Source organism: Drosophila teissieri, chromosome 3R (genome assembly GCF_016746235.2).
Source record: "Drosophila teissieri strain GT53w chromosome 3R, Prin_Dtei_1.1, whole genome shotgun sequence".
Classification (NCBI taxonomy): domain Eukaryota; kingdom Metazoa; phylum Arthropoda; class Insecta; order Diptera; family Drosophilidae; genus Drosophila; species Drosophila teissieri.
In genome coordinates, this window is record NC_053032.1 from 17,850,086 (window position 1) to 17,874,770 (window position 24,685).

At 46.0% G+C, this 24,685-nt stretch overlaps 4 protein-coding genes across 7 annotated transcripts; 2 read left to right on the plus strand and 2 right to left on the minus strand.

The window, feature by feature from the left end:
• Positions 1 to 58: 58 nt before the first annotated feature.
• On the plus strand, positions 59 to 1,401 carry LOC122619502 (transcription initiation factor TFIID subunit 12). Of its 3 annotated transcripts, XM_043796484.1 has the most exons (4): positions 66 to 188; positions 357 to 402; positions 585 to 831; positions 903 to 1,401. In XM_043796484.1, the coding sequence occupies exons 3-4, from the start codon at positions 664 to 666 to the stop codon at positions 1,221 to 1,223; spliced, it is 489 nt and encodes a 162-aa protein (XP_043652419.1). In that variant the 5' UTR covers positions 66 to 188; positions 357 to 402; positions 585 to 663; the 3' UTR covers positions 1,224 to 1,401. The 3 variants fall into 3 exon arrangements, with proteins under 3 accessions (XP_043652418.1, XP_043652419.1, XP_043652417.1); XM_043796483.1 differs by lacking the exon at positions 357 to 402 and having other exon boundaries at positions 59 to 188; XM_043796482.1 differs by having other exon boundaries at positions 357 to 831.
• A 119-nt stretch (positions 1,402 to 1,520) lies between these two features.
• LOC122619499 (zinc finger protein 84) lies at positions 1,521 to 4,864 on the plus strand. Of its 2 annotated transcripts, none has more exons than XM_043796478.1 (5): positions 1,521 to 1,919; positions 1,981 to 2,393; positions 2,449 to 3,355; positions 3,414 to 3,995; positions 4,054 to 4,864. In XM_043796478.1, exons 1-5 carry the CDS (start codon positions 1,779 to 1,781, stop codon positions 4,828 to 4,830), a joined length of 2,820 nt encoding a protein of 939 aa, XP_043652413.1. In that variant the 5' UTR covers positions 1,521 to 1,778; the 3' UTR covers positions 4,831 to 4,864. The 2 variants fall into 2 exon arrangements, with proteins under 2 accessions (XP_043652413.1, XP_043652414.1); XM_043796479.1 differs by having other exon boundaries at positions 1,521 to 1,910.
• Positions 4,860 to 5,575, minus strand: LOC122619504 (peptidyl-prolyl cis-trans isomerase FKBP2). Its single transcript, XM_043796485.1, has 2 exons — positions 5,391 to 5,575; positions 4,860 to 5,327 (listed from the first exon to the last, which is right to left on the minus strand). The coding sequence occupies exons 1-2, from the start codon at positions 5,535 to 5,537 to the stop codon at positions 5,058 to 5,060; spliced, it is 417 nt and encodes a 138-aa protein (XP_043652420.1). The 5' UTR covers positions 5,538 to 5,575; the 3' UTR covers positions 4,860 to 5,057.
• Positions 5,576 to 5,849: 274 nt separating this feature from the next.
• Positions 5,850 to 24,244, minus strand: LOC122619937 (mucin-5AC). Its single transcript, XM_043797170.1, has 6 exons — positions 24,041 to 24,244; positions 23,743 to 23,832; positions 8,969 to 12,729; positions 8,429 to 8,525; positions 6,688 to 7,235; positions 5,850 to 6,584 (listed from the first exon to the last, which is right to left on the minus strand). The coding sequence occupies exons 3-6, from the start codon at positions 12,478 to 12,480 to the stop codon at positions 6,350 to 6,352; spliced, it is 4,392 nt and encodes a 1,463-aa protein (XP_043653105.1). The 5' UTR covers positions 12,481 to 12,729; positions 23,743 to 23,832; positions 24,041 to 24,244; the 3' UTR covers positions 5,850 to 6,349.
• Between the last annotated feature and the right edge of the window lie 441 nt (positions 24,245 to 24,685).

A 24,685-nucleotide genomic window follows, 5' to 3' on the forward strand; every position in this document is an offset into this window, starting at 1 on the left:
GCCTACAAAAATATACTACATTTCAACGTAAATATACCAAAATGCTTTTGCTCACTAGCGTGGATCTCAGAGTCGCCCGCAACTGGTCCTACTGTTGATTTGGCTGTAGTTCCTCTGCTTATTTTTATTTTGTTTAGTAATTTAGGAAAACCATAATATAAGATCACAGTGTCTATACCGCAATTATTGTAAGTGTGGCCTCAGTTAAGAGCAACTGCTAAGTAACACTTTAATTTTACAAAACACACCAAGCGACGGATTTTGAAGACCGCACGCGTGAAATTGACAACTACTATTCTTTTACTTTCATTTCGCTTGCAATCAAACACCCACACACACACAAACACCGACTGCAGTTGAGAAAGCAGGACGACACAACAAATACAACAAAAACTACAACAAGTACAATAACGCTTTTGGCTTTGGTTCTGCACTCTTACCCACTCCCCCAAAAACCTTTCTGTACTTTCCTCGCCCACCACCTGTCCCACTTTCAACCAACAAACCAACCAACCACCCACCCACTTGATTTGACTCTGAAGAAACCCAAAAGCAATGTCGGATCTCTTTACCACTTTCGATAGCAACGGCGTCGCCGAGCACCACCTGCACCACAACCACAACTCCACATCGTCCGCCAGCGGACAGTTCCACGACCCACCCATGGCCTCGCCCTCCCAGCACAGTCCGATGACCAACAACAGCAACTCATCCTCGCAGAACGGCGGTCCGGTTTCCGGTTTGGGCACGGGTACGGGCATGGGCACCCCATCTGGTGGTAGCAAGTCATCCAATCACACATCATCGGCCGCCGGCTCCGAGAACACTCCCGTAAGATGCGTGCCTTATGGAGTGCACACGGAATACGCCTGGTTCTAGTTTAACTTTGTTCCCCATTTCAGATGCTAACCAAGCCGCGTCTGACAGAACTCGTCCGAGAGGTGGATACCACCACACAACTGGACGAGGATGTGGAGGAGCTTCTGCTCCAGATCATCGACGACTTTGTTGAGGACACCGTCAAGTCCACGAGCGCCTTCGCCAAGCACCGAAAGTCCAACAAGATCGAGGTGCGCGACGTACAGCTGCACTTTGAACGGAAGTACAACATGTGGATACCCGGCTTCGGTACGGACGAACTGCGTCCCTACAAACGGGCTGCCGTCACGGAGGCGCACAAACAGCGCCTGGCACTCATCCGGAAAACGATCAAGAAGTACTAGAGTATTGAAACGAATCGAATCGGGTCGAGGCTCTGTTTTGGTTTGCCGGATTTCGCGTATGCCACCTGTGCACGCGCCACAAACTATTTTAAGCTCCAATTTAGATTAAAGAACAAAGTACGCCGTTCTATTGTAGACTTAATGTAATAAAAGTACACTATTGATTTCCATTCAACAATTGGTCGCAGACGGCAGCAAATCTTAAGTCGTGATTTTTAAGAAATCACAGTTACCTACGATCCTGTAATATAACTTGCCTTAATGACTTTGATTTATATTTTTCATTACTCAACATTTTCTGCACTTGAATTTTTTAAATTATTTATAATGAATTAAATAATATAAATTTGTTAATACTTGCCTTCAAAATAAATAGCGATATCTGCTGAACGCATCCACTTATTGCTATATTTTTTAACAACTTGGTATTTTTATAAGGGCCAACGGTATTTTCCCTCACTCGCGTTACGGTCATACCATCAATAATGTTGATTTTCTGATTGTTGATTTTAAAATTAAGAAAAGCTTTCAATTGGCCAAACAAATTTGTTCGCCATGAAGCTGCCGGTGATTTGTCGCACGTGCGACTCCACGGACACCGACAACCTTCTGAAGCTGGCCACGCCCTCGAAAAAGTATCCGGACAAGTTGCTTTCGGAGATTTTGTGCGAGCTAACCGAAATCAATGTAAACAAAGTTCGGAAAAGTGGTAAAATCCACGGAAAATTCAAACTAAAATCAAATCTTTGGCTTTCAGCTGGATGCTACTGGCAGTCAGAAACTTCCGCAATGCTTGTGCAGCGGATGCACCAAGAAATTAATGGGCGCCTATTGCTTTGTGAAGCAGGCGCTGGCCGCCAACGAACTTCTAATGAAGCATCTGAAGAACGGAGGTGCTCCATCGTCAACGGACTGCCTGCAGGAGGCGCCGATGGAGCTGTGTGCTGAGCAGCATGTGGAAGTCAAGCTGGAGACCGAGGATGAGGACTGTGGCGAAAACGATGTCACCATCACCTGCTCCGAGCTACCAGAACCGGACGAAATGGATATGGAGAGCAAAAAGTCCGTGGACCCTCTGACCATGATTGAGACTGTGAAACTGGAAATGGAGCCAAGGAGCGTTGAGAAACCAGCGGAAGACGATCCGTCATCGGACTTTGAAGACGAAGAGTGGGTGACAAATAAAAGGTTCTAACTGCTTTATTCTAACTACCAAGCTTTGCAGCTCCCTGGATAATCTGCCGCTGTTTAATCGCATTCAAAAGTGGAAAACAGGAAGGAAGTCTGTATATAAATGTCAGGACTGCCCCAGGAGCTTTAAACGATTCGACTTTTTGAAACGCCATGAAATGCGCATCCATAAGCCAGAAACCCGATTGTACGCCTGCTCACTTTGCATTCGCAAGTTCAGCCGCAGCGAAGCCCTCGAAGCGCACCTAAAAGTTCACCGGAACTCAAAACGATCGGCGAACATTAGCGAGCACAAGAAGGCAAAGGCCGTGGATTTAAATCTCTGCAAACCGCATGGCTACAAGCTTATTGAGTGCATGATTTGCCAGAGCCAGTACAACAAGATTGCTGATCTACGACGCCATTTGGAGGAGCACCCTGATATTGTCAGCCTGTGCGGTCGGCCAAATATGGAGCCCCATGAGCTGGCGGAGCTGTTTTATCCCGATTCCAAGGACCTCAATGAGGAACAGTTAATCAACATGATTCGCAAGGACCTGGCGGCGGGTATCTATCAGCGTTTCTATTCGATAACGAACCAAAGTGGCTACGAAATGGATCTGGACAGCTCGGAGACCGACAGCGATATGGACGGAGATCCCGATGACCAGCAAAAGAGACGAAGAAAGTCGCGCAAAGCCACCTACAGCTGCGAACTGTGCCAGCAAAAGTTCCCGCGAAAATATCAGCTTTATGACCACCAGCGACAGAGCCACAGTTGGTCAGACGCCCCTCATGTTTGCGGACGATGTGATGGACGTTTTGTTAGTCTGCAGCTGCTACGGCACCACAACGAGTCGCAGTGTAGGAATGCTCAAAAACGATTTCTCTGTCACAAATGTCCGCTGCGCTTCCGCTGGAAACACAACCTGAAAACGCACTTCCGCGAACACAGGATAACAGTAAGTGGCGCTTAGAATTGATAAAAACGCATACAAATTACATTTATGAATTTTACAGAATCAAACCTTTGAATGTTCCGAGTGCAAACGGGTCTTTGACAAAAAGAAATCCCTCACCGTTCACCTGCTTAGCGTACATGCAGAGGAATCAAAGCTAATTCCCTGCCAGTGGTGCAGTCGCAAATTCTATCGGCACGACTACTTGGTCAAACACCTGAAGCGCCACGGTTTGAAAGAGCAGGACATTCCCTTGGCAGAAACATTGATTGCTGCCACCTCTCGGCCAAACGGTGCAAAGCGCATTACCTGCCGCATGTGCAATCTGCATTTCGAGCGTATTGTTGATCTGCGTGCCCATATCCAGTTGGAGCTCAAGCTATCCCTGTCGCTACACCAGAGCTACGACTCCCCGCACAATTACTCCATAACAAACGAATCTGGCTTTGAGCTGCAGCTGGAGGATTCGGAAACCGAGGACGAGATGCAGCCCGGTGCTGGCAGCCGTCCCGTTTATATCTGCGAGTTGTGCAGCGTGCAGTGCAAGCGGAAGTTCGAAATGATCCAGCATCAGCGGACGATGCATCGCTTTGACAAAATGCCACACGAATGCGACGACTGCGTCTTTAAATGTGTCTCCAAGGTGAGGTTTTAAATGTGTATTCCATTTCAACATTTTCTAAATTTCGTTATTGCTTCAGAGCATTATGGACCACCACCGGCAGGGCCAGTGTAGTAGTACCGAAAAGAAGCATCCATGCGGCAAGTGCTCCTACAAGTTTATGTGGCCAGAGAACCTAGAGCAGCATGTTCTTCTGCAACACAGCAAGTCTTCCGTCGGCAATGCGGCGGGCGTAAGACTCACGCCAGGGACCGGTGACCTGGAAAAGGATGCCACTGAGGACGGAGTGCCGCTGCTACAGTGTCCGCACTGCGATCGCACATACCAGATGAAGTCTCGCCTGAACAACCATATCCGCGATGTGCACATTAACGGTGACCGAAAGCGCAAGGAGGCTATCAAGCGCTTCCTCTGCTCCCTGTGCGGAATGGAGACGAGATCAGCTGCCGCCCTTGTCACTCATATGCGACGCCACACTGGCGAGAAGCCCTTCAAGTGCGATCTGTGCGAGATGGCCTTTCCCCGTCACTCAGAGCTGGCCTCGCACCGCCGGATGCACACCGGCGAGAAGCCATTCCACTGCACAGTCTGCGGCAAGGACTTTGCCCGCTCAGATAAGCTTAAGCGCCATATGCTCACACACAGCGGCTTAAAGCCGCACAAATGCACATACTGCGAGAAGAGCTACCGCCAGGCCAAGGACCTCAAGCTTCATCTCCAGCAGCACACCGGAGAATGTCCCTTTGTGTGCGGCACCTGCGGCGAGCGCTTCATCCAGAGCAGCACGCTGGAGAAGCATCGGTTGATGCGGCGTCACTTCGACGAGGTGGAGACGTGGCTGAGGCGCCAAAAGTAAGGGACTCTTGCAATAAATACAATTTGGTCTAGTATAAAAGGAATGGCATTAATATTTATTGGTCGTGGCGTGGCACCGTTTCAAAAACAAAATAGAACAACAATTGAGGGATTTAAAGGTAACAGTGTAAATGGTAAATTAATTATTTGAGCATTAAATGTTTATGACTTCAGTTGAAAGAAAACTTTGGGTGTAGCATGGAATGCCTATTAATGGCGCTATTTGTTTTACAGCTCTTCAGATCCAGAGCGCGGTTCGATTTTCACCAGCTCCGTATCGAAGACGAGCACCGCATTGGGGGGAATCTTTCCGCCACCGGCTCCACTTGCTCCGTATCCCAGTTCTGGCGGAATCGTCAGCTTCCGCTGCTCACCCTCACACATGCCAAGGATTCCCTGATCCCAGCCCTTGATCACCTGACGCGCTCCCAGGGTAAAGGAGAAGGGAGTGCCACGGGAGTAGCTGCTGTCGAACTCGGTTCCATCCTGCAGTGCTCCCTAAAGTGTTTCCAAATTCGGGGTTAGGTCAGCTAGAGATCTTCCTTATCTGATTTCGCTTACTCTGTAGTGCACGTGGACGAGATCGCCGCCCTTGGCCTTCCGGGTGCAGTTCTCCACCCGCTTCTTAATGCCGATCTTCACCTTTGCATCGCTGGCAGCGGTGGCGGCCACGAAAGCGCAGATTAACAAAATACAAGTTAACTTCATCTTATCGTTAGCCAGTATCAAAAAACACTAGGGGTTCAATGTGACCAAAGATCAACAGTAATTTAAGTTGTTCCCACTGCACCCATGAAACTAAATTAATGAAACATTATTATTTGTTTCCTACGAAATTCAGATTTTAAAACAATTTGTTCTTTAAAAAACTATTAACCAAAAGTAATTTTATAGGGAAATAAGAGTAAGAGCAGAGGTCCACCTTCAGTTTATTCTTATTAATTTAAACGCCCCATAGATAAGGTCTCACTAAAACGCACAGGCGTGCAAAAGACCGCCAAATTTAAAACTTCAAAAACCTCTGCTGAACATATTTTTCTTGTAATTTACAATAATATGAGTACAGTACAGCTCGATGTAGACTTAAAATAACTTACGTACATTAAAGCTCGTTTAAAATAGATACATACATTGTTTTGATTACATATTTGACTTTCTTAAAATAAGGAGAGCTCCAAATAATTATCATTTGCTCCGGATTATATGGCCCCGGAACTCGGGACAGTGCAAAAACAAAAATTGACATTATAAATATGCAACAGATTATCAGGAGATATACGAATGTACGATTATATCACAATAATAAAGGAATACATACATTTTAAATGATATTTAAAGCCCGACATACAACGACGCTTACGTAGGTGCCAACATTCAAGCATAATACTAATTTACACTAATATTTCGTATAAAACATAGCTACTATTATTACAGGGTCCCATGGATCAGTGCTGGAAAGGCGAACTCAATCGAAAATTCGGTTTCCACTCGATGGGGTCTGCCTCAAGGCCCCTTGGCCTTCAGTTGTCGTTGGACAGATTTGTGATCTTGGCCGCATACATGCTGGCCACCTTGTAGATAAATTCATACTGCTCCTTGGTCTGCACGGCGCTGGCACGTCCCCGTCGCACGTAGTAAACCAGTTGGGGGATGTCCACGGACCGCTTCGGCGTTTCCAGACTGCGGATGGCCATGTCCGACGCTATAATGGTACCGGTTCGTCCCGTGCCTGGAGAACAGTGAACGGTTAGCGGTCTACAGGGGGAGAGACGGAGAAGGAGAGACACAGAACATTAAAAAGCCATGCAACACTCAACTGCTTTGATATGAATTACAGATATGGAATATGTCAACTTACCCCTGCTGACTGCGTGCAGCGCTTCGACTTGAAATGTTGCCATTAATCTCGTGGCTGGACGTGCTGCCCGCCTCGGCTTTGCTGCCGTCCGCATCCATTGACGTCTCCAGGGTCGCGGACTTCTCGCGCAGCTCGTTGGCCTGCTCCAGGCAGTAGGACTTCAGCGAGGAACGCGCCTCCAGCAGCATGGCGATGATGGGCGCCTCCTCGGCCGGAACACCCGCCTCCGGCCATTTGTACCAGTAGTGGGTGAGCTCACGGCTCTCCTCGCCATCCACGCGCTTCAGAACCAAGGTGGAAATGGCATAGCGATCCTTGACCTCGCGATGCTTGAGGGTCACCTGGTAATCGCCATAGCTGCTGTGGTTGTCCAGAGTCGCCGACGGTGGCAGGTACTCGGCGCACCGCTCAATGCCATTCTCGCTGAGATCCGTCGCCTGGACGATCACCCGCGACTGCTGCTCCCAGATCATGCGCCAGAAATCGCTGGTCGTGCTCTCCAGCGGCGCCTGGCAGGCTATGTAGTAGTTGGGCGCATCTCGGGGTCCCTGAAGTGATCGAAAAATGTATCAAGATGTTTTCTATCAAATTGTGTTGTGTTCCATTTGATGGTAAACTGGGGTTATTTGAATTTGAAACTAACTAGCGTTGTTCGGCGCAAAGACGACAGTGTGAGTTATGACATAACCATCAATTAAAACCTATGGCGGCTTAACTCTCCCGCTGCCCACACAACGACTGGCGATGAGCTACGCGCGCCTCTCAGATAAACGACCATAAAATCGCACAACAGACCTCCGCTGCTGAAATCTCGGCATGCTCAGGTTATCGCCAGGTGCAATGCCGATGAGCGCTCGAGTGATTCGCTTCAATGCGCTGCAATGCATCGTCGACGTCACGCTTGAATGCAGTTGTTTAAAGTGCGTTTTGGCAAACAACTGAAACATCCAATGGATGGAGTCGTCGGACACACGTCCTGCTCCATACAGCACTGTTTAAATATTTGAATATTCTATAGTAGGGAGACATTCATGCTACTATAATTAGCTCTAAGAACCCGAAATTAAGCTATTAACTCATTTAAAGCTTGGAGAATTTACACAACAAAATGGTTATGGTAATTAGCTAAGAAAATTGTCTGGAATTGTATATAACATGTTTGCTTTCCCTTATCCATATCAAATCGATGCTTGTGTATGCAAACAAGTTGTTTGTTTTCTAAGTGATTTCTTGTAGCTCAGCGCATGGAGGCGTAGCATGATGTAAGGGCATTCACACTTCGTTGATCGTGGCCGGCACTTTCCCTTGGCGCAGCTATTACTTGCTTTGCTTGCCGCTTTTCGCAGAGGCCCATTTTGCTTGCACGGATCTGGGCAACAAAGACGATGAGCCCAATTCACAGTCACGGCCAGCAGCGGAGCAGAGGAGCAGCTAGCAGGTGAGTCTCATCGGGCGTGTAATTATTCGGGCGCCATGTTTAATGGCCCTCGAGGGGCCCGAAGATTCCATTCCAGTTAGGGCAGGGCGTCATGCAAGGCTCGCCACAACGCCACATATGTTTGCAATGTTTGCTGGAAGATGCCTCAACGCGGCAACGCGAGCAACTACCTCCACATATCAAGCAACCCACCACCCACTACACATGTGTGTGAGAAAGCGCCTAGTCGATTGTTTGTCTAGCTGCGGATGAGCCGATCCACCGCCCACTTGGGGCGAGAGAGACTCTGCCTCGGTTACTTACCCGCACATAATTGGCATTAATGTATTCCGTTTTGTCATCGTCGCCTTGCCGCTGGAGCACCACCCGCGTCTCAGGAAGCGGAATCACGTTGGCGTAGCTGCGGTTCGCAGTTCCAGTTCGAGGTCGAGGCGTTGAGTCACCATCGTCGGAGCGGCGGGTTGTTATTGGTTTGGACGGGGAAAAAAGCAGGAAGAGATGTGCCAGAGATCAGTATTGTAATTGATTCGACAATTCGATGTGAACTCGTGCCGAGAAAGTGAACCCTTAATTACAGTGAGCACCGCTTAGGAAAAAACAACAGACGTTTCTGAATAAATTAGGTTTGCATACAGTTTTCCCAACGCAAGCCACATTTAATTATCTACCATTGAACTAGGCCCAATCTTATCATATCACAAACGTGTTATCAAATCATCCAGATTACACAAGTGTGACCCAGCCCTTTAATGATATGTGTATTTTGCCAGCCCATTATGCTATGAAAACAATCAAATTTATTCGGTTCACTTTCCTAGCAACTGCTTTTAAAGTTTTACTCACCGGTTCTTGTCCTCACAACCAGGAGGCACTTCGTCCGCCCTGGCAATGATCTGCGGCACGTCCCGGAACTCCTCGAAGACGTCGGAGCGTCGCTCCGCGAAGCGGGCCAGCTCGCTGGCGGTCAGGAGATTGTGCCGCAGCGAGGGATCATCGAAGGCGGCGTTGCCGTAGGTCCGCTTGGAGGCCCGCACGTCGCGACCCTTCCGCCGCACACTGCCCAGCACGGAAACGTTGTCCAGGGAGTAGGCATCCAGGCTCACGGGGCGACATCTTTGGCCATAGGACGTCTGCTTCTGGCGCTTGCGCATCAAGTAGAGGAATGCCACCAGCAGGATGAGGGCCACCACACCAATCACGCTGACCGTGATGGCTATGATCACATTCACGTCCGTCCCATTGCCCTGGGCGTTGGTCTGCATGTGATCCAGTTCGTTGGGATACGGGGCCATGAATGTGGGTGGCAGTTGACTTGGCGACTGGGTGGACGCGGTTGTCGTCTCCGGCAGCATGGTGGTGCTGCTGCTGGTGGTGCTGGCCACCGTGGAGGACTCGAAGTATACCCGCGTTGTGGTGCTGGTGGTGCTGTCGTCCAGCAGACTTATCTCCACCGGCTGCATTGTTGTAGTGGTTGAGGGCGTTTCCGTTGTGGTTGTTGTTGTACTGGTGGTAGTTGTTGTAGCACTGGTTGTTGTCGTTGTCACCGCCATCGTTGTCTTGGCTAACTGCTGCTCTGTGTCCTGCGCATCAACCACCTGTTGTCCCTCATGATGTTGACCCTCCCTCTCGATTTCCTGGCCACCTGTTGCTGCCGCCGCTGTGCTCTCATCCGTTGCAACAGCAACAGTGGCAGCTGCTGCTCCTGCTGCTGCTGCTGTTGATGGCGTCGTCGATTCGGGTGACGCCTCGCCTATGTTGTTGGTCTCCAGCGAGGACTCGTGCTCCTTGCTCAGCTGGCTCACGTCACTGAGCAGACTGGTGGCTGTCGTGGGGTGGCTTTCCACTGCTGTTGCCAATGCCCCCGAGTCGCTCTCTGTTATGGCCACACTGTTATTGACCGCGTTATCGGTTTTCTCAGCTGTTCTTAACTCATTCGTATTGCCGAAGCCGTCGCGCGTCTTCACTGTCACTGCCTCCAAGTTCACTTCATTGCTAATTTGCGCAATTTCCGTTTGCGTGGGTGTTGCTACACTTGTCGCCGCTGTACTTGTACCCGCGATCGCACTGCTCCGCGTACTGGTAACGATGATTTCTGGCCGAATCGAAGTGCTCACCTCGCCAGCCACTCGCACACTAACCGTCGTCGCTGTTGGCTCCTCGCTTGCCGTTGCCGTTGTCGTTGTCGTTGTCGTTGTTGCTGCCTGCTCGCTCTCTGGAAATTTGGTTGTGGCAACGATGACGTCGTTACTGTTATCGTCGTCGCCCTCGCTGATGTTGCTGATATTGCTGATTTCAGTCGCTTTTATGGCCATTTCGGTTGTGCTGGGGGTGGCTGCCACACTCGATGTTGCAGCTGTTGTAGCCTCGAATGTTGCTGATGCCACTGCTGTTTCTGCTGCCTCTGAGGCAAGCAGAGTTGCTGCTGTTGTTGATGATGTTGCTACGGCCTCCGTTGGTCCACTTGATGTTGCAGCTGTTGTGGCCTGTGATGTTGCTACTTCCAAGTCTAGCTTAGCGGTTATATGCTCCACAGATGTGGGCTTTTCTGTGGTAGTAGTTGTGCTTGTCATCGCTGACAACGTATCTGTTGAATTTGCCTTAGACATTTCACCTGACTCTGCTGCTGCTGTTGTAACATTCAACCGTTCCGCTTGTGTTGAATCAACCCTCGCTGTTACGGCAGATGTTGCAAGTTGCTCGGGTAATGTAACCGATGTTGCAGCCTCTGTTGCAGCCTCTGTTACTGCCTCTGTTGCCGCCTCTGTTTCAGCCTCTGTTTCAGCCTCTGTTGCCACTTCTGTTTCCCTTTGAGCCTCTGTAATCGCCTCTGTCAACTTGGCGTTGGCAACATCGGCCATCTTTTTGACCATGGGAACTTCCAGTTGTTGTGCACGCACCGTTGTTGTCGTCATATTCAGGTCCGTAGATCCAGGATCCGGTGTTGAAGGTATTATCCTTGCTGTTGTGACATTATGGTGTTCCAATCCCACTGTAATCTCGCTTTTGGAGTGGCTTTCCTCTGCCAAAGCTTCTGTAGTAGCCTGAGTGGCGCCCTCGGTGGCATCCAGCGTGGTTCTGACCACAAATTCGGTGCGATTCTCGGGCGTCTGTGGCAACATGGCAATGTTCATCCAGTCCAGGAGATTCTTCTCCTTGTGCAGCTCCGATTTATTGAGCGGCATGTCTATATCATTCGCAAGATCAGTGGGCTTGAGGAGTGGCACGATAGTTGTGGTAGTTAGCGGTGCCTTGGGTACCGCCTTCATGGCAGCCAGACTCCAAACCTCAGCTGTGTTGGGCAGTGTAAGTTGCTGGGCATTCGTGGAGTTTTCACTTATGAACTTGGCTCGCTTCTCGGGCAACTGGCGCACCTCTGACTTCGAGGTGGACTCCTCGATGACATTCTCATTGGAGGCGAAGGAAACTGGCGTGGTTGGCGAGGGCGTGGATGTTGAAGTGGTGCTGGCCAGTGTAGGAGTCATGGGTAGTGGCCTCAATTTCATGGGTGTAACTGCAGCAGGGAATCGGCTCGATTCTTCGGTGGTGGATGAATACTGCATGGATCGGCCATGATCGGAAGAACGAGTGGTTGTGGTGTTGACCACTCGCTCTGTGGTGTTTGGTACTTCAATAGAGACTGCTTTTAGAGGTAAGGTGGGATTATCGGATGCCACAGAGTCAGCGATGTTAGCCTTCATCTCAGTTTGTGCCTCTCTTAAAGGGGGGTTCATTATGACTAAATCTTTTTGAGTGGCTTTCTCGGTTAACAATGTATGTTCAGTGGTTGTGTTTAAGACCTCTTTCAAAAGAGTTTCTTCTTTTAAAGGAGCTTCGGTAGACTCCTTAACTGTCGCATTTGTTGGGTTCTGATCCAACTGAGACGTGGTTGGGATGCTCGACTCTTCCTTAACCGTATCTGTATCCCTATCCACTTGAGCTGCCTTTAACTGGGCTTCCGTGGTTGCCGACTCCTTCAGCTTGAGTAGCTCTTCACCTATAATTTTTTCGGTGTTGGTGCTGGTCTCATTTTGCTCGAAGGCTGCCGTCGTTTCCTTAGCTTTGGGATTCTCTTTCAGACTAGCAGTTTGGGTTTCAGTCTGATCCACAATTGTTGCGCTCCTTTCATCTCCAATATGGGCTTGTGAGCTGAACATATCCGATTCTGCCTTTATTTCAACCGGTTCCCTGGCGCTCCCACTTTCCCTGGGCGCCTTAACCATGTCAGGGTCAATGGAAGTGGAAGCCACCGCCTGCTCCAAGCCGGTGGTTTCTCTTTTCGCAATGAAACGTGCCTGCGTTACTATTACGGCCAGGGCGAGCATTAAGCCACCTCTGAGCCACCCAGCCACACGCATCGTGTGTCGCTGCCTCTCGTTCTACAGCGGTGTGTCTGTCTCTTTCTGCTCGTGCACCTCTGTGGGTCAAGTCGATTCCACGTTCGACTGGGCCTCAAAATCGCTGGTTTTTATTTGCACCTTTGAGTCTGAGTTATTGGGTTTCTGATTTCGCTGGTTTTCTCATTTTTATTTTTAGCAATTTGCAGCAATGGATTCCTATTCTTACATATTTCAGTTCTCTGCTTCCATTTCAACTGGAAAATACGCCTGCAAGAGAAAGGAATGCATACTAATTAGCTATACGAATTTCATGTTAAATGCACATTGTTTTCTACAGGTACCAGTTCCCCATAAAAGGTCTGCCATTTTTGAATGGCAGTACGCTTAAGTATTCCTTGGAAAGTAAGTGGGAATTTCCCTTTCTATAAGTGGAGCTCTCCACAAGTATAATTAATGCAATTAATGACACGTTCCGCATTTCCCGAAATACAATGGCTTGTGACCACAAGTTCAAGGCCGAGTGAGTCGTTTGGGTGAAATAAAAATAGCGTATTTGTTCGTAATAAATATTAAACAAAATGTAAATAATAACCAGCATAACACCAGAACTTATTTGCTAAGAAAACTATTACTTCGGAATATGAACTTTGACTAGGTGGCTCAAGTTCACTTCGGCATTTCCCATGATAAATGATGTCAAGGAATTCAAAAGGGTTCATCGCACCGAGTGGCCAAAAATAGTTCACATCAAAGTGTTTACCATCTCCATCTCTGCCCACAGTTGTGGCTCCAACTTCGAGTTGCTTGCCATTCATATAAGCCAAATCGATGTCATGGAACGAAGTGCATAAGGTTCATTCAACCACGGCCTCCACGGCGAACCCATCCAAAAGTTGCTCTGGGAGTTGAAGTTGATTCGAGTCGAACTGCAAACAGAGCCACCCAATAATAACCATACGAAACTATATCGTCGGAGGGCGCGAGTTTACCGACTTCATTTGCCATGGTTATCGCCGCGTTGTTATCTGCCGATCCGAGCGATGTCATGTCAATAGTGCATGCAAGCACCGCGAGGTGGAAAATCCCCTGCCGCGCTTTTCCAGCCACCTGAGGCACACAAGCCTACCCCCATGTCAGCAATTAGCCCTAAAAGACCCACCACTTCGGTGGTGGTGGCTCGTCATTAATGACGTTAGCCCCATTGGTGGTGCGATATTCAGGCGTGGCGCCACCCCTTCTGTAGGTCTCGTTCAGAATCAGAGTGTTAATAACTTAAAGAGTGCTATTTTCTTGCAAAAGTGCTGGAAGTTCCACACAATAGTAGCACCTCCATTCAGCTGGCTTTTTGCCATGCGACCGCTGACTAATACATGTATGTATATATATTTATGCACCTGTATGCCCGCAGATAAGATTCGCTTGAGCCAGACAGGGACAAAATCACAGCGAGGTATTTTGTAATTTTATTTTTATTTTTGAATGTCAACTCCGGTGCTGCTGATAAGCCGGCAGCGGCAAAGGTAAACAATTATCGGTGATGTTGTTGTCACTGGAGGCCAGCGGTGGGTTGTAAAAGGGCATTTAATAGCCAGTGGTTGGTTGGAGTTATGATTTATTGACTCTAGAAATATTGCAAGGCCATTAAGATTATGCTCCCCAAACTATGATTGTTTAATAAAAGAAAGAAAATAACTGGCTATTGGGCTTTCGTTTAATATAATTTACTAGTGTAAGAATATCCAAATATTTCATTAAGATCTATAAAGAGAGCCATTTGAAGTTTTTCTTTTATATTTTCAAATATTTTTTATTTTAAGACACACTGTTTTTCTTTATATTCATAATAATCCCAATTCAAATCAAAAGATATTTTTGCACCGAAAGTATTTCGTTTAACGCCCGAGAGTATGCAGTGATTTTGTCTCAAACGTAGTAGTACCAAAACGAGGCGCAAAATGCATAGTGGCGCCACCACCTACGATCAAGCTACAGAAATGAATACTCTCGAAATTTAGCAACTCGGATGTATCAATTGACGAGTGCCGACCAGAGATAGAACAACCCATTGATACAGTGAACCACAGCCGGGGGCAAGGGAGTGCCAGGAAGGCAGTGTCCGCAACCTGAATCCTCCACTTAACCCAAATGAAACCAAAGTGCCCGCGGGCGCTGGGTCTTCGTCTTGGTCTCCACTGAAAACGTGACTCGATCGGGGGAATCAAGTGCATCGTGGCATTGGCAGTGAACTGATGGCACAGGGAACTGGGGAGCCGGTGCATGTACGAGATGTAAACAGAAGTTAGCATTAGAGAAACGAGCTCGTAGGGGAGTCGAAGTAGACTCATTTCCGCTTCAGCAGCACGCACTGAGGATGAACGAATGGCTCAGAATTCTCCGACTTGGGATCGCCCGCCATCAGACTTCGACTCCGACTCCGACTCCAATTCCGACTGCAACTACTGAAAATCCAGCGATAACGATCGGATCGAGGATGATCGCAAGAGAATGCTAAACCAGTTTTTGCGGCCCAATAAAGCCGCTTCGATTTCGATTTGCAATTATGATTTCACTTGCATTGCGATCACGATGGATGTGGATGTGGAGAATGGCTGGCGATCGCCTGGTATCTTAATGATCTCGGCACTTGTAGTTGTAGTTGTAGTTGTTATTGTGGCCTGTGATAATGACAGCCAACTGGGTAGTCATGGCTTGATCTGCACTGGTGATTGATGGGCAGAAGCTCGGAGCGATCAAACAACCGGGGATCGGATCGTTAGAAAAGAGATTATTGGGAATTTTCCCAAGCTAGCTTCAGTCAAAATGTGCTTAGTCGAAATTATGATTAAACTGGGAACGATTATATGATCGAAATTTGGAGAGAGATGAGCAGCTTTTAAAGCAAATGTAGATGGACGAGATTCACATACAAAAGACCAAAGAGATGCTCAGAACAGAAAAGTTTTGAAATGTAGGTGTCTTAGGTGGAAGACAATGAGCTGAAGATCAGACTATTCAAATAAATGAGCTTCGTGGAATTAGCCTTATTTAGCTTGGAATTACCAGCATAATCCAACAACCACATCTATCTTAACCCAAATGACGGACTACGCACGCAGACTCCCGGCTCCAAATAGAATTCCAAAGAATGAACGGTTAGTTGGGATTACTTGGGAGGCAGATAGACGTTTGCTAGAGCTGCGTTCTTGCCATTTCTGCGAAGTTCGTTGAGGATGGCGATGAAGATGGAGATGTTATCAATAATGAATTGCGAGCGCGGCTTGTGCCGCTCCAAAATCAGCGAAGTGTGGTGGAGAATGCGAGGCGTCGCACGCTCAAACGATAACTGTGGCATTAGTGCCACATATCTATACATACGTATAGTTTGTATTTGGGACTTCTTTTGTTTCTGATTCGGATTTCGGATTTACCGCTGCTTTATAGACTGTTTGTGTAACTGTTGAGAGAGGCATCAGAAGCATCCACGGAAGTATCTCATTCGAATGAGTCAATCATTACTCTCTATTTGCGAACTTCCCATGCGTATCATAGCATCATTATGGGAAGGAGACCCCATTCACTCATTCAAGTCCACTATCCGAAATTTGTATCCATTGAAACGGTTTGACGATGACTCATTTGCATGACATTTGCTTATATCATGCTTTATTCACATATGCATTCGCGTTTGTAGACAAATTTCTTTATTTTCGGAGGCAAATCAAAGCCTCAATGAGCGCTACTCCGCCTCGAGCTGAACTTTCAACGCGTTGAAGTTCATAAAAGAAATCGAAACCCGCTATGAAATCGAACTCAATCTCGAACATCCAAAGCGGTCAACTGCTTTATCTGCTACTACGGATATGCGAATGTTTTTGGCATACAGCGAGAAAATATTATCACTGCTGAAACATTTTACAAATTTCATGATTTGCTTTTTATTCACATTCTAACACATTTTGTCAATGTCATTCCACAAAAAGATTAAATGATTTTTGTATTTCAATGAGTGAATCTTGTGCCAATCTGGCTTATGTGCTAAACTGATATGTGGCTTACTCCAGATAAGAGATTTTCGCGTATTAAGTACTCTCATATGTTTTAAACTATCTGCATGAATATTATCAGCAGATAGATACGTTTTATTAACTAAAACAACTTATGCATGGGATTTTGACCTTTTTCGGCTGATATATATCATTTAATATCATCTTTTTTTCACGTGCACTAAACGATCGCCTTCATCAGTTTTGACCTTGCTGGCCCAGCCATTGGCGTTTATTGAACCAGCCAGCTGGTGGCAACAACATCGTGGCCTGGCCAAATCGCAAATGAGTTTGGGCATTAATGCTGTGTATATGTTTAGGAAAAATTGCGATCGCTAAATGCTTGAATTTTTAAACACTTTGCCACAATATGCGCTTGATATTTTCTGAATTCCAGATAGCCCAACTTTATCACAGCAGATGTTTTCCATTTGGAATCCATAAAAGCCTAAATAATGCGGACTAAATGTTCTTCATATTGTTCTAAAAGCTTGGAACTATAAGGAATGACATATCTTCTATTAAAGTAACCCCTGAAGTCTGGAGAGGTGGTCAAAGCTCTTTAGATGCCTTGATAAGGACATTGGCCACGCAATGTGCAGGTTAAGCCACCTTTGTCAAGTTTGGACAACAATTGTCCGCTGAGTCGCCGTTGTGTCTGTGTGGGCTTATCTGTATCTGTATCTGTATCTGTATCTGTATCTGTGCAATTACTCTAATGACGGGCGCATGTGGTCGTACTTGGGCTTAGATACACACATGTATGTCAGCCGCATAATTGCCCCTAATGCAATTGAACAATTAGGCAAGCGCTGCAGCTCAGTCGCAAGCCGCACAACAAATGCAAAATAGACACACGAGTGCGTGCACTTAAAGAAACCAGCTTGAAATCATGTCTATAAATGCCTCAATTCAAGCTTTCAATCCACTTAATTTCATAAAACATTCAGGAACAGTTGTTATACAGAACTCTTTGTTTTAAAAAAGATTAACCTTGGATTCTGGAACTTTTGGTACAGCGATAAGCTGAACTTCACTCAAATTCTTACTAAATGTAAGTATTAAAATAGAAAAAAGTCTTCGTCTTTAGAACGATTTGTGAGGAACTGAAATCCGATCCGAAGTTTCTGTTAGTGTTTGATATGCACGAATAGATAGCCATCTAATGCGTCCATATTTCACGTTCCCATTCTAATGTCTCCCCGCCGAACATTTTGGGTCACCGTGCTCGCTATAGAAATCATGCTCCACCTCCCCGCCATTCCCCCCCTCCATTGTTAGTCGACATTTGTCAACTTAGTGGGTAGCAGCGAATCGCCACAAGTCGCATTTACCTCGAAACTGACAAATTTGCTTGGTTCGCTTTTAATTTGCTCTCCTTTGTGCAAAGCAATTGCGATGGAGCGATAATGGCTAAGCGGTTTATTAATGTCTCCATTGCCCTAATAAAAAGCCAGAGCAGCAGGATTTCGTCATTTCGGTAGTGCTGCAATAACTCAGCGCTGGGAAATCCATTTCTGAATTAATGCCCCGCGATCGGTGGCTGCCCTTTTGCATGGCCTGGAACCAACCGATTTTGAATGTCACGAAACCGATCCAGTCCAGTCCAGTCCAGTCCGAGTCGAAAAGCGCTCGACAAATTGGAACTGGCACGAGGGCTACTGTCCAAGCTGGCCAAGTGACTGGCCAAAAGCAAGGTAACCACTCTGCAGCATTGCTGTTGTTTCTTCATGCTGGCCGATCTACGAACGTGGCTGTAACGTGTACTAGATTCGGGGCTCGCTCTTCGCCGCTTGTTAACCCAGTCATGCCCACAGTCGGGTAACAGAATGATTGATTTAATACTATCCATGTAAATCATAACACGATGTATGCGATCTACGACACAACGCACAACTAGAGTTTCGAGTATTCTCTTCATACCTGGCTAAAACAAATATATCTAAGCTTGGTGGTAGCTACACAACTAGTAGTGTATACTGGTACCGGTGGCCCTCAGAGGGTTAACTGCGGCCAGGGAGAGGGCAGCTGAAGGGGCGGGCAGTTGGAGTTACAGCGCAGCCGCAAAGTGAACCGAATTGAGGTTACCCCACCGACAGATGAGCTAACGTTTCACGCATGCCCCGGGTTTCGGGGTTTGTGTTTGGTCTTTGGCTCTTGGTTTGTTGGTTGTGGATAGTGGGCCTGGGAATGCACCGTGGACGTGACTCATGTGGGCTCATTCATTGTTACGTAGGAGCTGTCATTGGGGGAGGGCCCAGAAGGGGCTGGATTGGATGTGGCCCAAAACAATGCAGTTGCTGTTGCTGTTGCAGCACAGTTGGCAGATTTTTCGCAAGGCAAGCAGCTATTTGCACCGCCCTGTCACTTTACGGCTCAATGGCAGCTAAACGGCTGAAGAAGCGGCGGAAGAAAGCAAAAGTGGGCGCAGTGGAAGCCGCCAAAGCACTTTTACTTTTCGCCCCATTGCGTATCTCATAGATACGTTTCCAATTTTCCACAGCAGCCAGCGACAAGTTTTCCCCCTCGAAGTGCCAAACGAGTTTCATTTGTTTGCTAAAGAGTATTAATAGCAGCGAGAGAGACAGAGAGGCGGCTGATGTCGCCGGAGAATCATCCGGTGGGCGTTACCTGGTAGATCCAGATGGGTTATATAACCATCGGTTCGGAGACTTTCGTTTGGAAGCTACTGAACTCGGGCCAAAGAGTGAGATTTCTCCCACGCTCCCCGATACAATTACGAGTTTTTTTTGGCACTTTTTCTTTTGGCTTAATGTTATTACTTTTCACAAATTAGCCAGACACTTTCCCCAACTCTTTGGCACTGCACAGAAAGAAAATACCTCGAACAAAGACTACATATACTATTTATCTAAACAAATACCAAGGCAATTTTATAAAATAACATATGTGTATCATAATCATTGTTTTTTTCTGCTCTGCTTTTGTTTGTTCAACCTCAATCGTCACCTAAAAAATTATTAAACACGGGGGATTTTAACTCTTTTTGGGTCAAAGTTTTTTCGGGGCTTCCTCCACTTTGCACGCGAATCTCCCATTGCCAAGCTGCGTGCCAATTGAAGACAGTGTGCAATACTCATTCAAACACCCAGGGTTCAAGGTTTGTAGCGATTATTTATTAGCACCGCTCTGTTAACCAGGAACTCAGACAGGGATTCAAGGGGCAGGCCCCAATTGAAGGTCGTTAACGTTTCCCTAAATTCGCCATCATAGGTGCGTAATACACTCCAAGAAATTGATCACTTGCGTCGTTTGTTAAGTGCTAATTGGTGCTGAAGTCGCGTATAATCGAATCCATATAAATTCATTTGCATTTCATAAAACAAAGTACGTAACCGGACCCAACAACCCTATAGAATCTGTGAAACGGGTTTTTTATTAGCGAGAATTCGTTTAGACAAGAAACCCAAAGGCCAAGTGCTATAAAAACAAGTAATGCTCAGAAAAACCCCAGAAACGATTCGCTAAACTGCAGCAAAAAAAGGTTAAACATTTGTAGTGTTTGGTATGCAAAGTTGTTATAAGATTGGAACCCTTTTTGCATGCAAATGCATCTGAGAGATGCTCGAGGCATCCGAATGATGAAATATGGCACCAGTGTTGTGTATCTTTCAGATACGTAAGTAGCGTAAACAAACGGCAAATGCATTGCACTGGCGAGCGCACATTTTCAGGCCCGAAAGGTAAACAAAAACAAAGGCGGTATTGAGAATGCAGAAGGTGGAGCTGGTGGTGGTGGTGGTGGCATACACTCAAATAAGCGCATAAATAACACACATATGCTCCCATTTGAGGCAACATCTGTGGTTATGTGGAGGAAATGGCAAAAGAAACCCGAAGTCAACTAAATGGCTTTCAAGTCGCATGAAAGGCGGGCAAAACTAGTTCAAAGGCTGCCTTGAGCTACTCTATAAATTGCCAGCATACGAGCATATGAGCTCATAAGGTGACAGGAACTGGCCACAGCAACGATATGAAAGTTTATTTATTTCGCTGTAGGTGTGTCTATTCAATAAGTATGTTTAGCAATTGACTATAGTTGCCCAAATGAATGAAAATGTATGATTCTATTTTCAGATTCAGCGAGTAGTGTAACACAAGGTTGACTTCCTGCATGGCTGACCCAAGTGAAGATGTAACTGGCAAACTGCTCTTAATTCAATTAGGCTCAATCAGTGCCCAAGTGTTTGGCGATTGTTCACCCGGCAAGTGTCTAGAATTGAATTAATATTACAAAGGCAACAGAACAAGTCTATGTAGTACATATATGTATATTAGTTGTCCAGGAAAATGGCCACCTGACAAAAATCCGTATATTTCCTATAGATGCCACAAGAGTATAGTCTTGGTTCATTGACATCGATGTCTACCTGTGAACAAAACAATTAAAGTTTTAATTAAATTAAGCCGACTGGAGTCGGAAGAGTGGGTGAGAAGTAAAGAAAAATGCCAAGAGTCAAAGACTTTTCAATTGAGTAATTTAATTCGACGCCCACTGTAGGGAATCGGGGCTATAACAGTATATTGCACTTAAGTAATGTAATTTATTTTGTTTGTTGTGGAAAGACCGATCATTTTCCATTCTCCGATTGCCAGAACACGTTTCCAAGGTAGCTCCAAAAATAAAAAAAATAAAACCGCACAAATCGAAGCAAAACTGTTGCCCCAAAAGCGAGATAAACGTCGAAACAATGGAAAACATGGGGCAGAAACCAACAAGCCAACAAAACCAACAAAGAAACAAAGTCGAACGGAGAAGAAGGCAGTACTAAATGCGAATGCTAAAGACAAAGCTCATAGGTCAGGTCTCCGAGTTGGCAGGGCAAGTTGTTTTGTCTGATTCTCTCTTTATGTTTCTTGAAGAACTTGCGGAAGACGGAAGAGGCGGTGGTTCATGGGCGGATGGGGGGATGTGGGGGCTGGGATCCATATGTGTGTTACCTACTGAACTGCACTTTTGCCTTAATGACAGATTTTGAGTCATCAAGGTGTGTAATTACCACTCGGCAAGAAGTGGGATTCATCGGGAAAGTGGAGCGAGAACTGCAGCCGATGGTCAGATGAAAGGTGTTGTACATGAATGCCAACTTTTCAGTTTTGTAGTTACACGGGTTAATCGACAGAGTTTTTACAAACATTATTTCAATACAGGTCGAAGAAGTCTATAATTAATTTCCATAAAACTGAACTAGTGGCACGAATGTACATAAAGCGAATCAGTTCTATAAATAATGTGCTTACATGCTTGAATAAGTCTGCGGATTCCATAAGTTTATTTATGCTGCACTAGGAAAAATGTTTTCAACGCGTACTGCCCCTCAATTCTGTTGGAATTGTGTGTAATTTTATTCCCCAGCATTGCCCATCAATGAAGTGTAGTAGTCATAATCACAGCATCTTGAACAACATATAAGTAATAGAACCACAGGTGATATGGACAGGGGTCAGATCCCATGGGTACGTGCCAGAAACTGCACGACGAGAGGATTTCCTCCGGCAATCAGAAATCGGAATTCGCTTCGTTTTCTAAGATTTTCATTATCGCACCGACGGCCAAGTTATGCACTGGGCGCAGAGTCACCTCTGGTTTCTATTCCCAATTGCCAGCCCGCCAAAGTCAAGCAGGCACGTCTCGGATCTGGCTCCGAACGTGACTCACCGGCGATCTCCACTGGCTCTCTTTCGCCTCTTTCCGTCGCCGTCTCCGTCTCTGTCGAAGACCTCGAGACCTTCGCTATCGGCTCAAGCCTGGCCAATCCAATAGGGCACCGGCAGGAGACCGGTTTCCCCGATTCTTGGCAACCACATTCCATGGAAGTTACACGGAAAAGAAAACTGTGTGTTGACAACTTCATTGCTTCACTCTCCCGTGAAGGTATGGCATGGTATTATTACATTGGATATCAGTTTTGAGTCCCTTCAAGATATCTTGCCTCTTTCGGGCTACGTAGTAGTATTTAGTAGTATTTCTCTCTGTGCACTGGCTGCACTGCCCCTCCTTCGTTTCCAAATCACTTATGTTTCGTCATCCTCGTCGACTCGACTCATTTGGCATTCAAAACGCTTCTTTATTAACCCAGGCCCATTACCCAGCGATTTATGCTGCCCGTTCGCACATGCATAATGCATTCAAAACGACTTTGCCGTCGCATTTGTTCTGTGGCTGCAATTTGCAACTGGCATCTTGCAACTGCAACAAGATGCCAACTGCGATGTGTAGTTGCAACCATTGTTGCCTCCGTCGCGGCGTCTTTGGCTAAGTAACCTCTAATTAAATTGCTGTCTGCGGCCTTCGCCGGCCGCTTTCGATTCTCAATGAGATGGGATTGGGATTCTTCTGAAGCGGCTTGAATGGACGGATCGCTTAGCTTTGAGGTCTCGCGTTAACGCACCGCTGGAGTTAGCCGCAGATTTTCAGGTGGCAAATAGATTGAAAGCCGAGAATCTTGGGAGTTATGTCATTGACATTGAAACGGGCCAGTAAAAAGTACTGTTTTTATTGAAAAGGTGCAGAGACGAACGTGCTAAATGAATTTTTTTCAATTCAGAGTTAGTTCAATGTTAGGTAATGGAAAATATTGCTATTTAATGTTCCATTTACTTAATGACTGGTTTTAACGTTCAAAATATGATTTAGGCCTGACTTTTACTCAAAATACAATCTATAAATTGGTTAATTACCAAGAAAGTAGTTAAGTAAGGTGCTAAATAAGTGAACGAAATGTTCCACGTTTCGCAGTCCTCAAATATTATGGCACATTACAAATAAAATAATTGCCGTGTTTCCACATGTGCGAAAATTAAGTAAGTGCGCACAAAAACCAAATATGATTATAACAATAGCGTAATTAAATAAAAAACGGCAGCAACTCAGAAGTTGAAAAACAAACTACAACAAAACAAGAACAACAACGACAGTAACAACCGAAAATAGCAAAAACAACAAGGCGACGAATGATGTTGAAAGTCGTTTTGCGGGTTTGACCACTGTGCTTGAGCTCTCCACTCTCCAAGTGCACAGGAAAAAATATTTATGATTTTGTTTTTTTTTCTATTTTCTATTTTTCTATTGTTTTGGGACTTCTATTAAATCAATTCAAAGTTAGCAGAAATGGCGACCAATGATAAGCCCAATCATAATTGCCGACGTGATCTCTGATTTTTTCTGTGTAGGGAGCGAAGCTGAGAGAGAGAAGGAAACTCAAGCTAGACTTACCAAAATGTTTATATTTTATATATATGTGTGTTTGTAGACTTCTCGGCAGCTCCAATTGTAAATTGACTATTTCAGCACTTCGCTTGATGGCTTATTGTTGTTGCGAAAACGAGAATAAATACACGTATTTAAAATTTCCACCACAGACTTTTCGGTTTTTGTCTTCCGCGTTGACAACAATAACAAAAAGCTCACTTTTCTCTTGCACTTTAAGCCATTGAGCGATTTCTATGGCTTGCCATTAATTCACGATTAATTGCATTTTCAATTTCCATATTTCACGCACACACACACTCACAATTTCCCCTTTCGATTTCCTCTTCCCACACGCTTGTTGCTTTTGCTTGCGGTTTCCGTATACCTCCCCTCTCGCTCACTCGGTTTCCGCACAATAGAACAGACAAAATTGTGTTAACAATATTTTTTGTGTGTTTGTTTACTCGAAAAAACGGAACGCGAAAAAAGCGCCAGCATCCCCAGCAGCGCACACGTCCGGCTCGTTCGGCGATTTTTTACTTAATAATCTTTTGTTTTCCACTGTGGTGGAGCTCGCTGCGGCTGCGAAACAAGCAGCGACAGCAGAGAGAGAGAGAGTAGTGAAGTGGCACAGTGGTTGATTTTGGCAATTTACTTGGGAAATTATAAGGCTTCAATGGCCAGACTTCTGCCAAATTGTAGCACATCAAAAGTAAAAAGACAAACTTAAAAGGTTTTCAAGGATAAAAAAACTGGAAAGTTAATGCAAGTATATTTTTCAAGTTATTTTACCCACTGTGTAAAAGAGAGTGTGTTTGCATCCGAGTAAACGACGCGTCGACGCTGACTGCGACGCTGGCAGAATGCTGCGCATGTCTAAATGCGACTCTTAACAGCGCTTTAACAGAAAAGTGCAAGTGCAATGTTAAAGGGTACATTTTTGGACCAGGATGTTAACATTATCTTG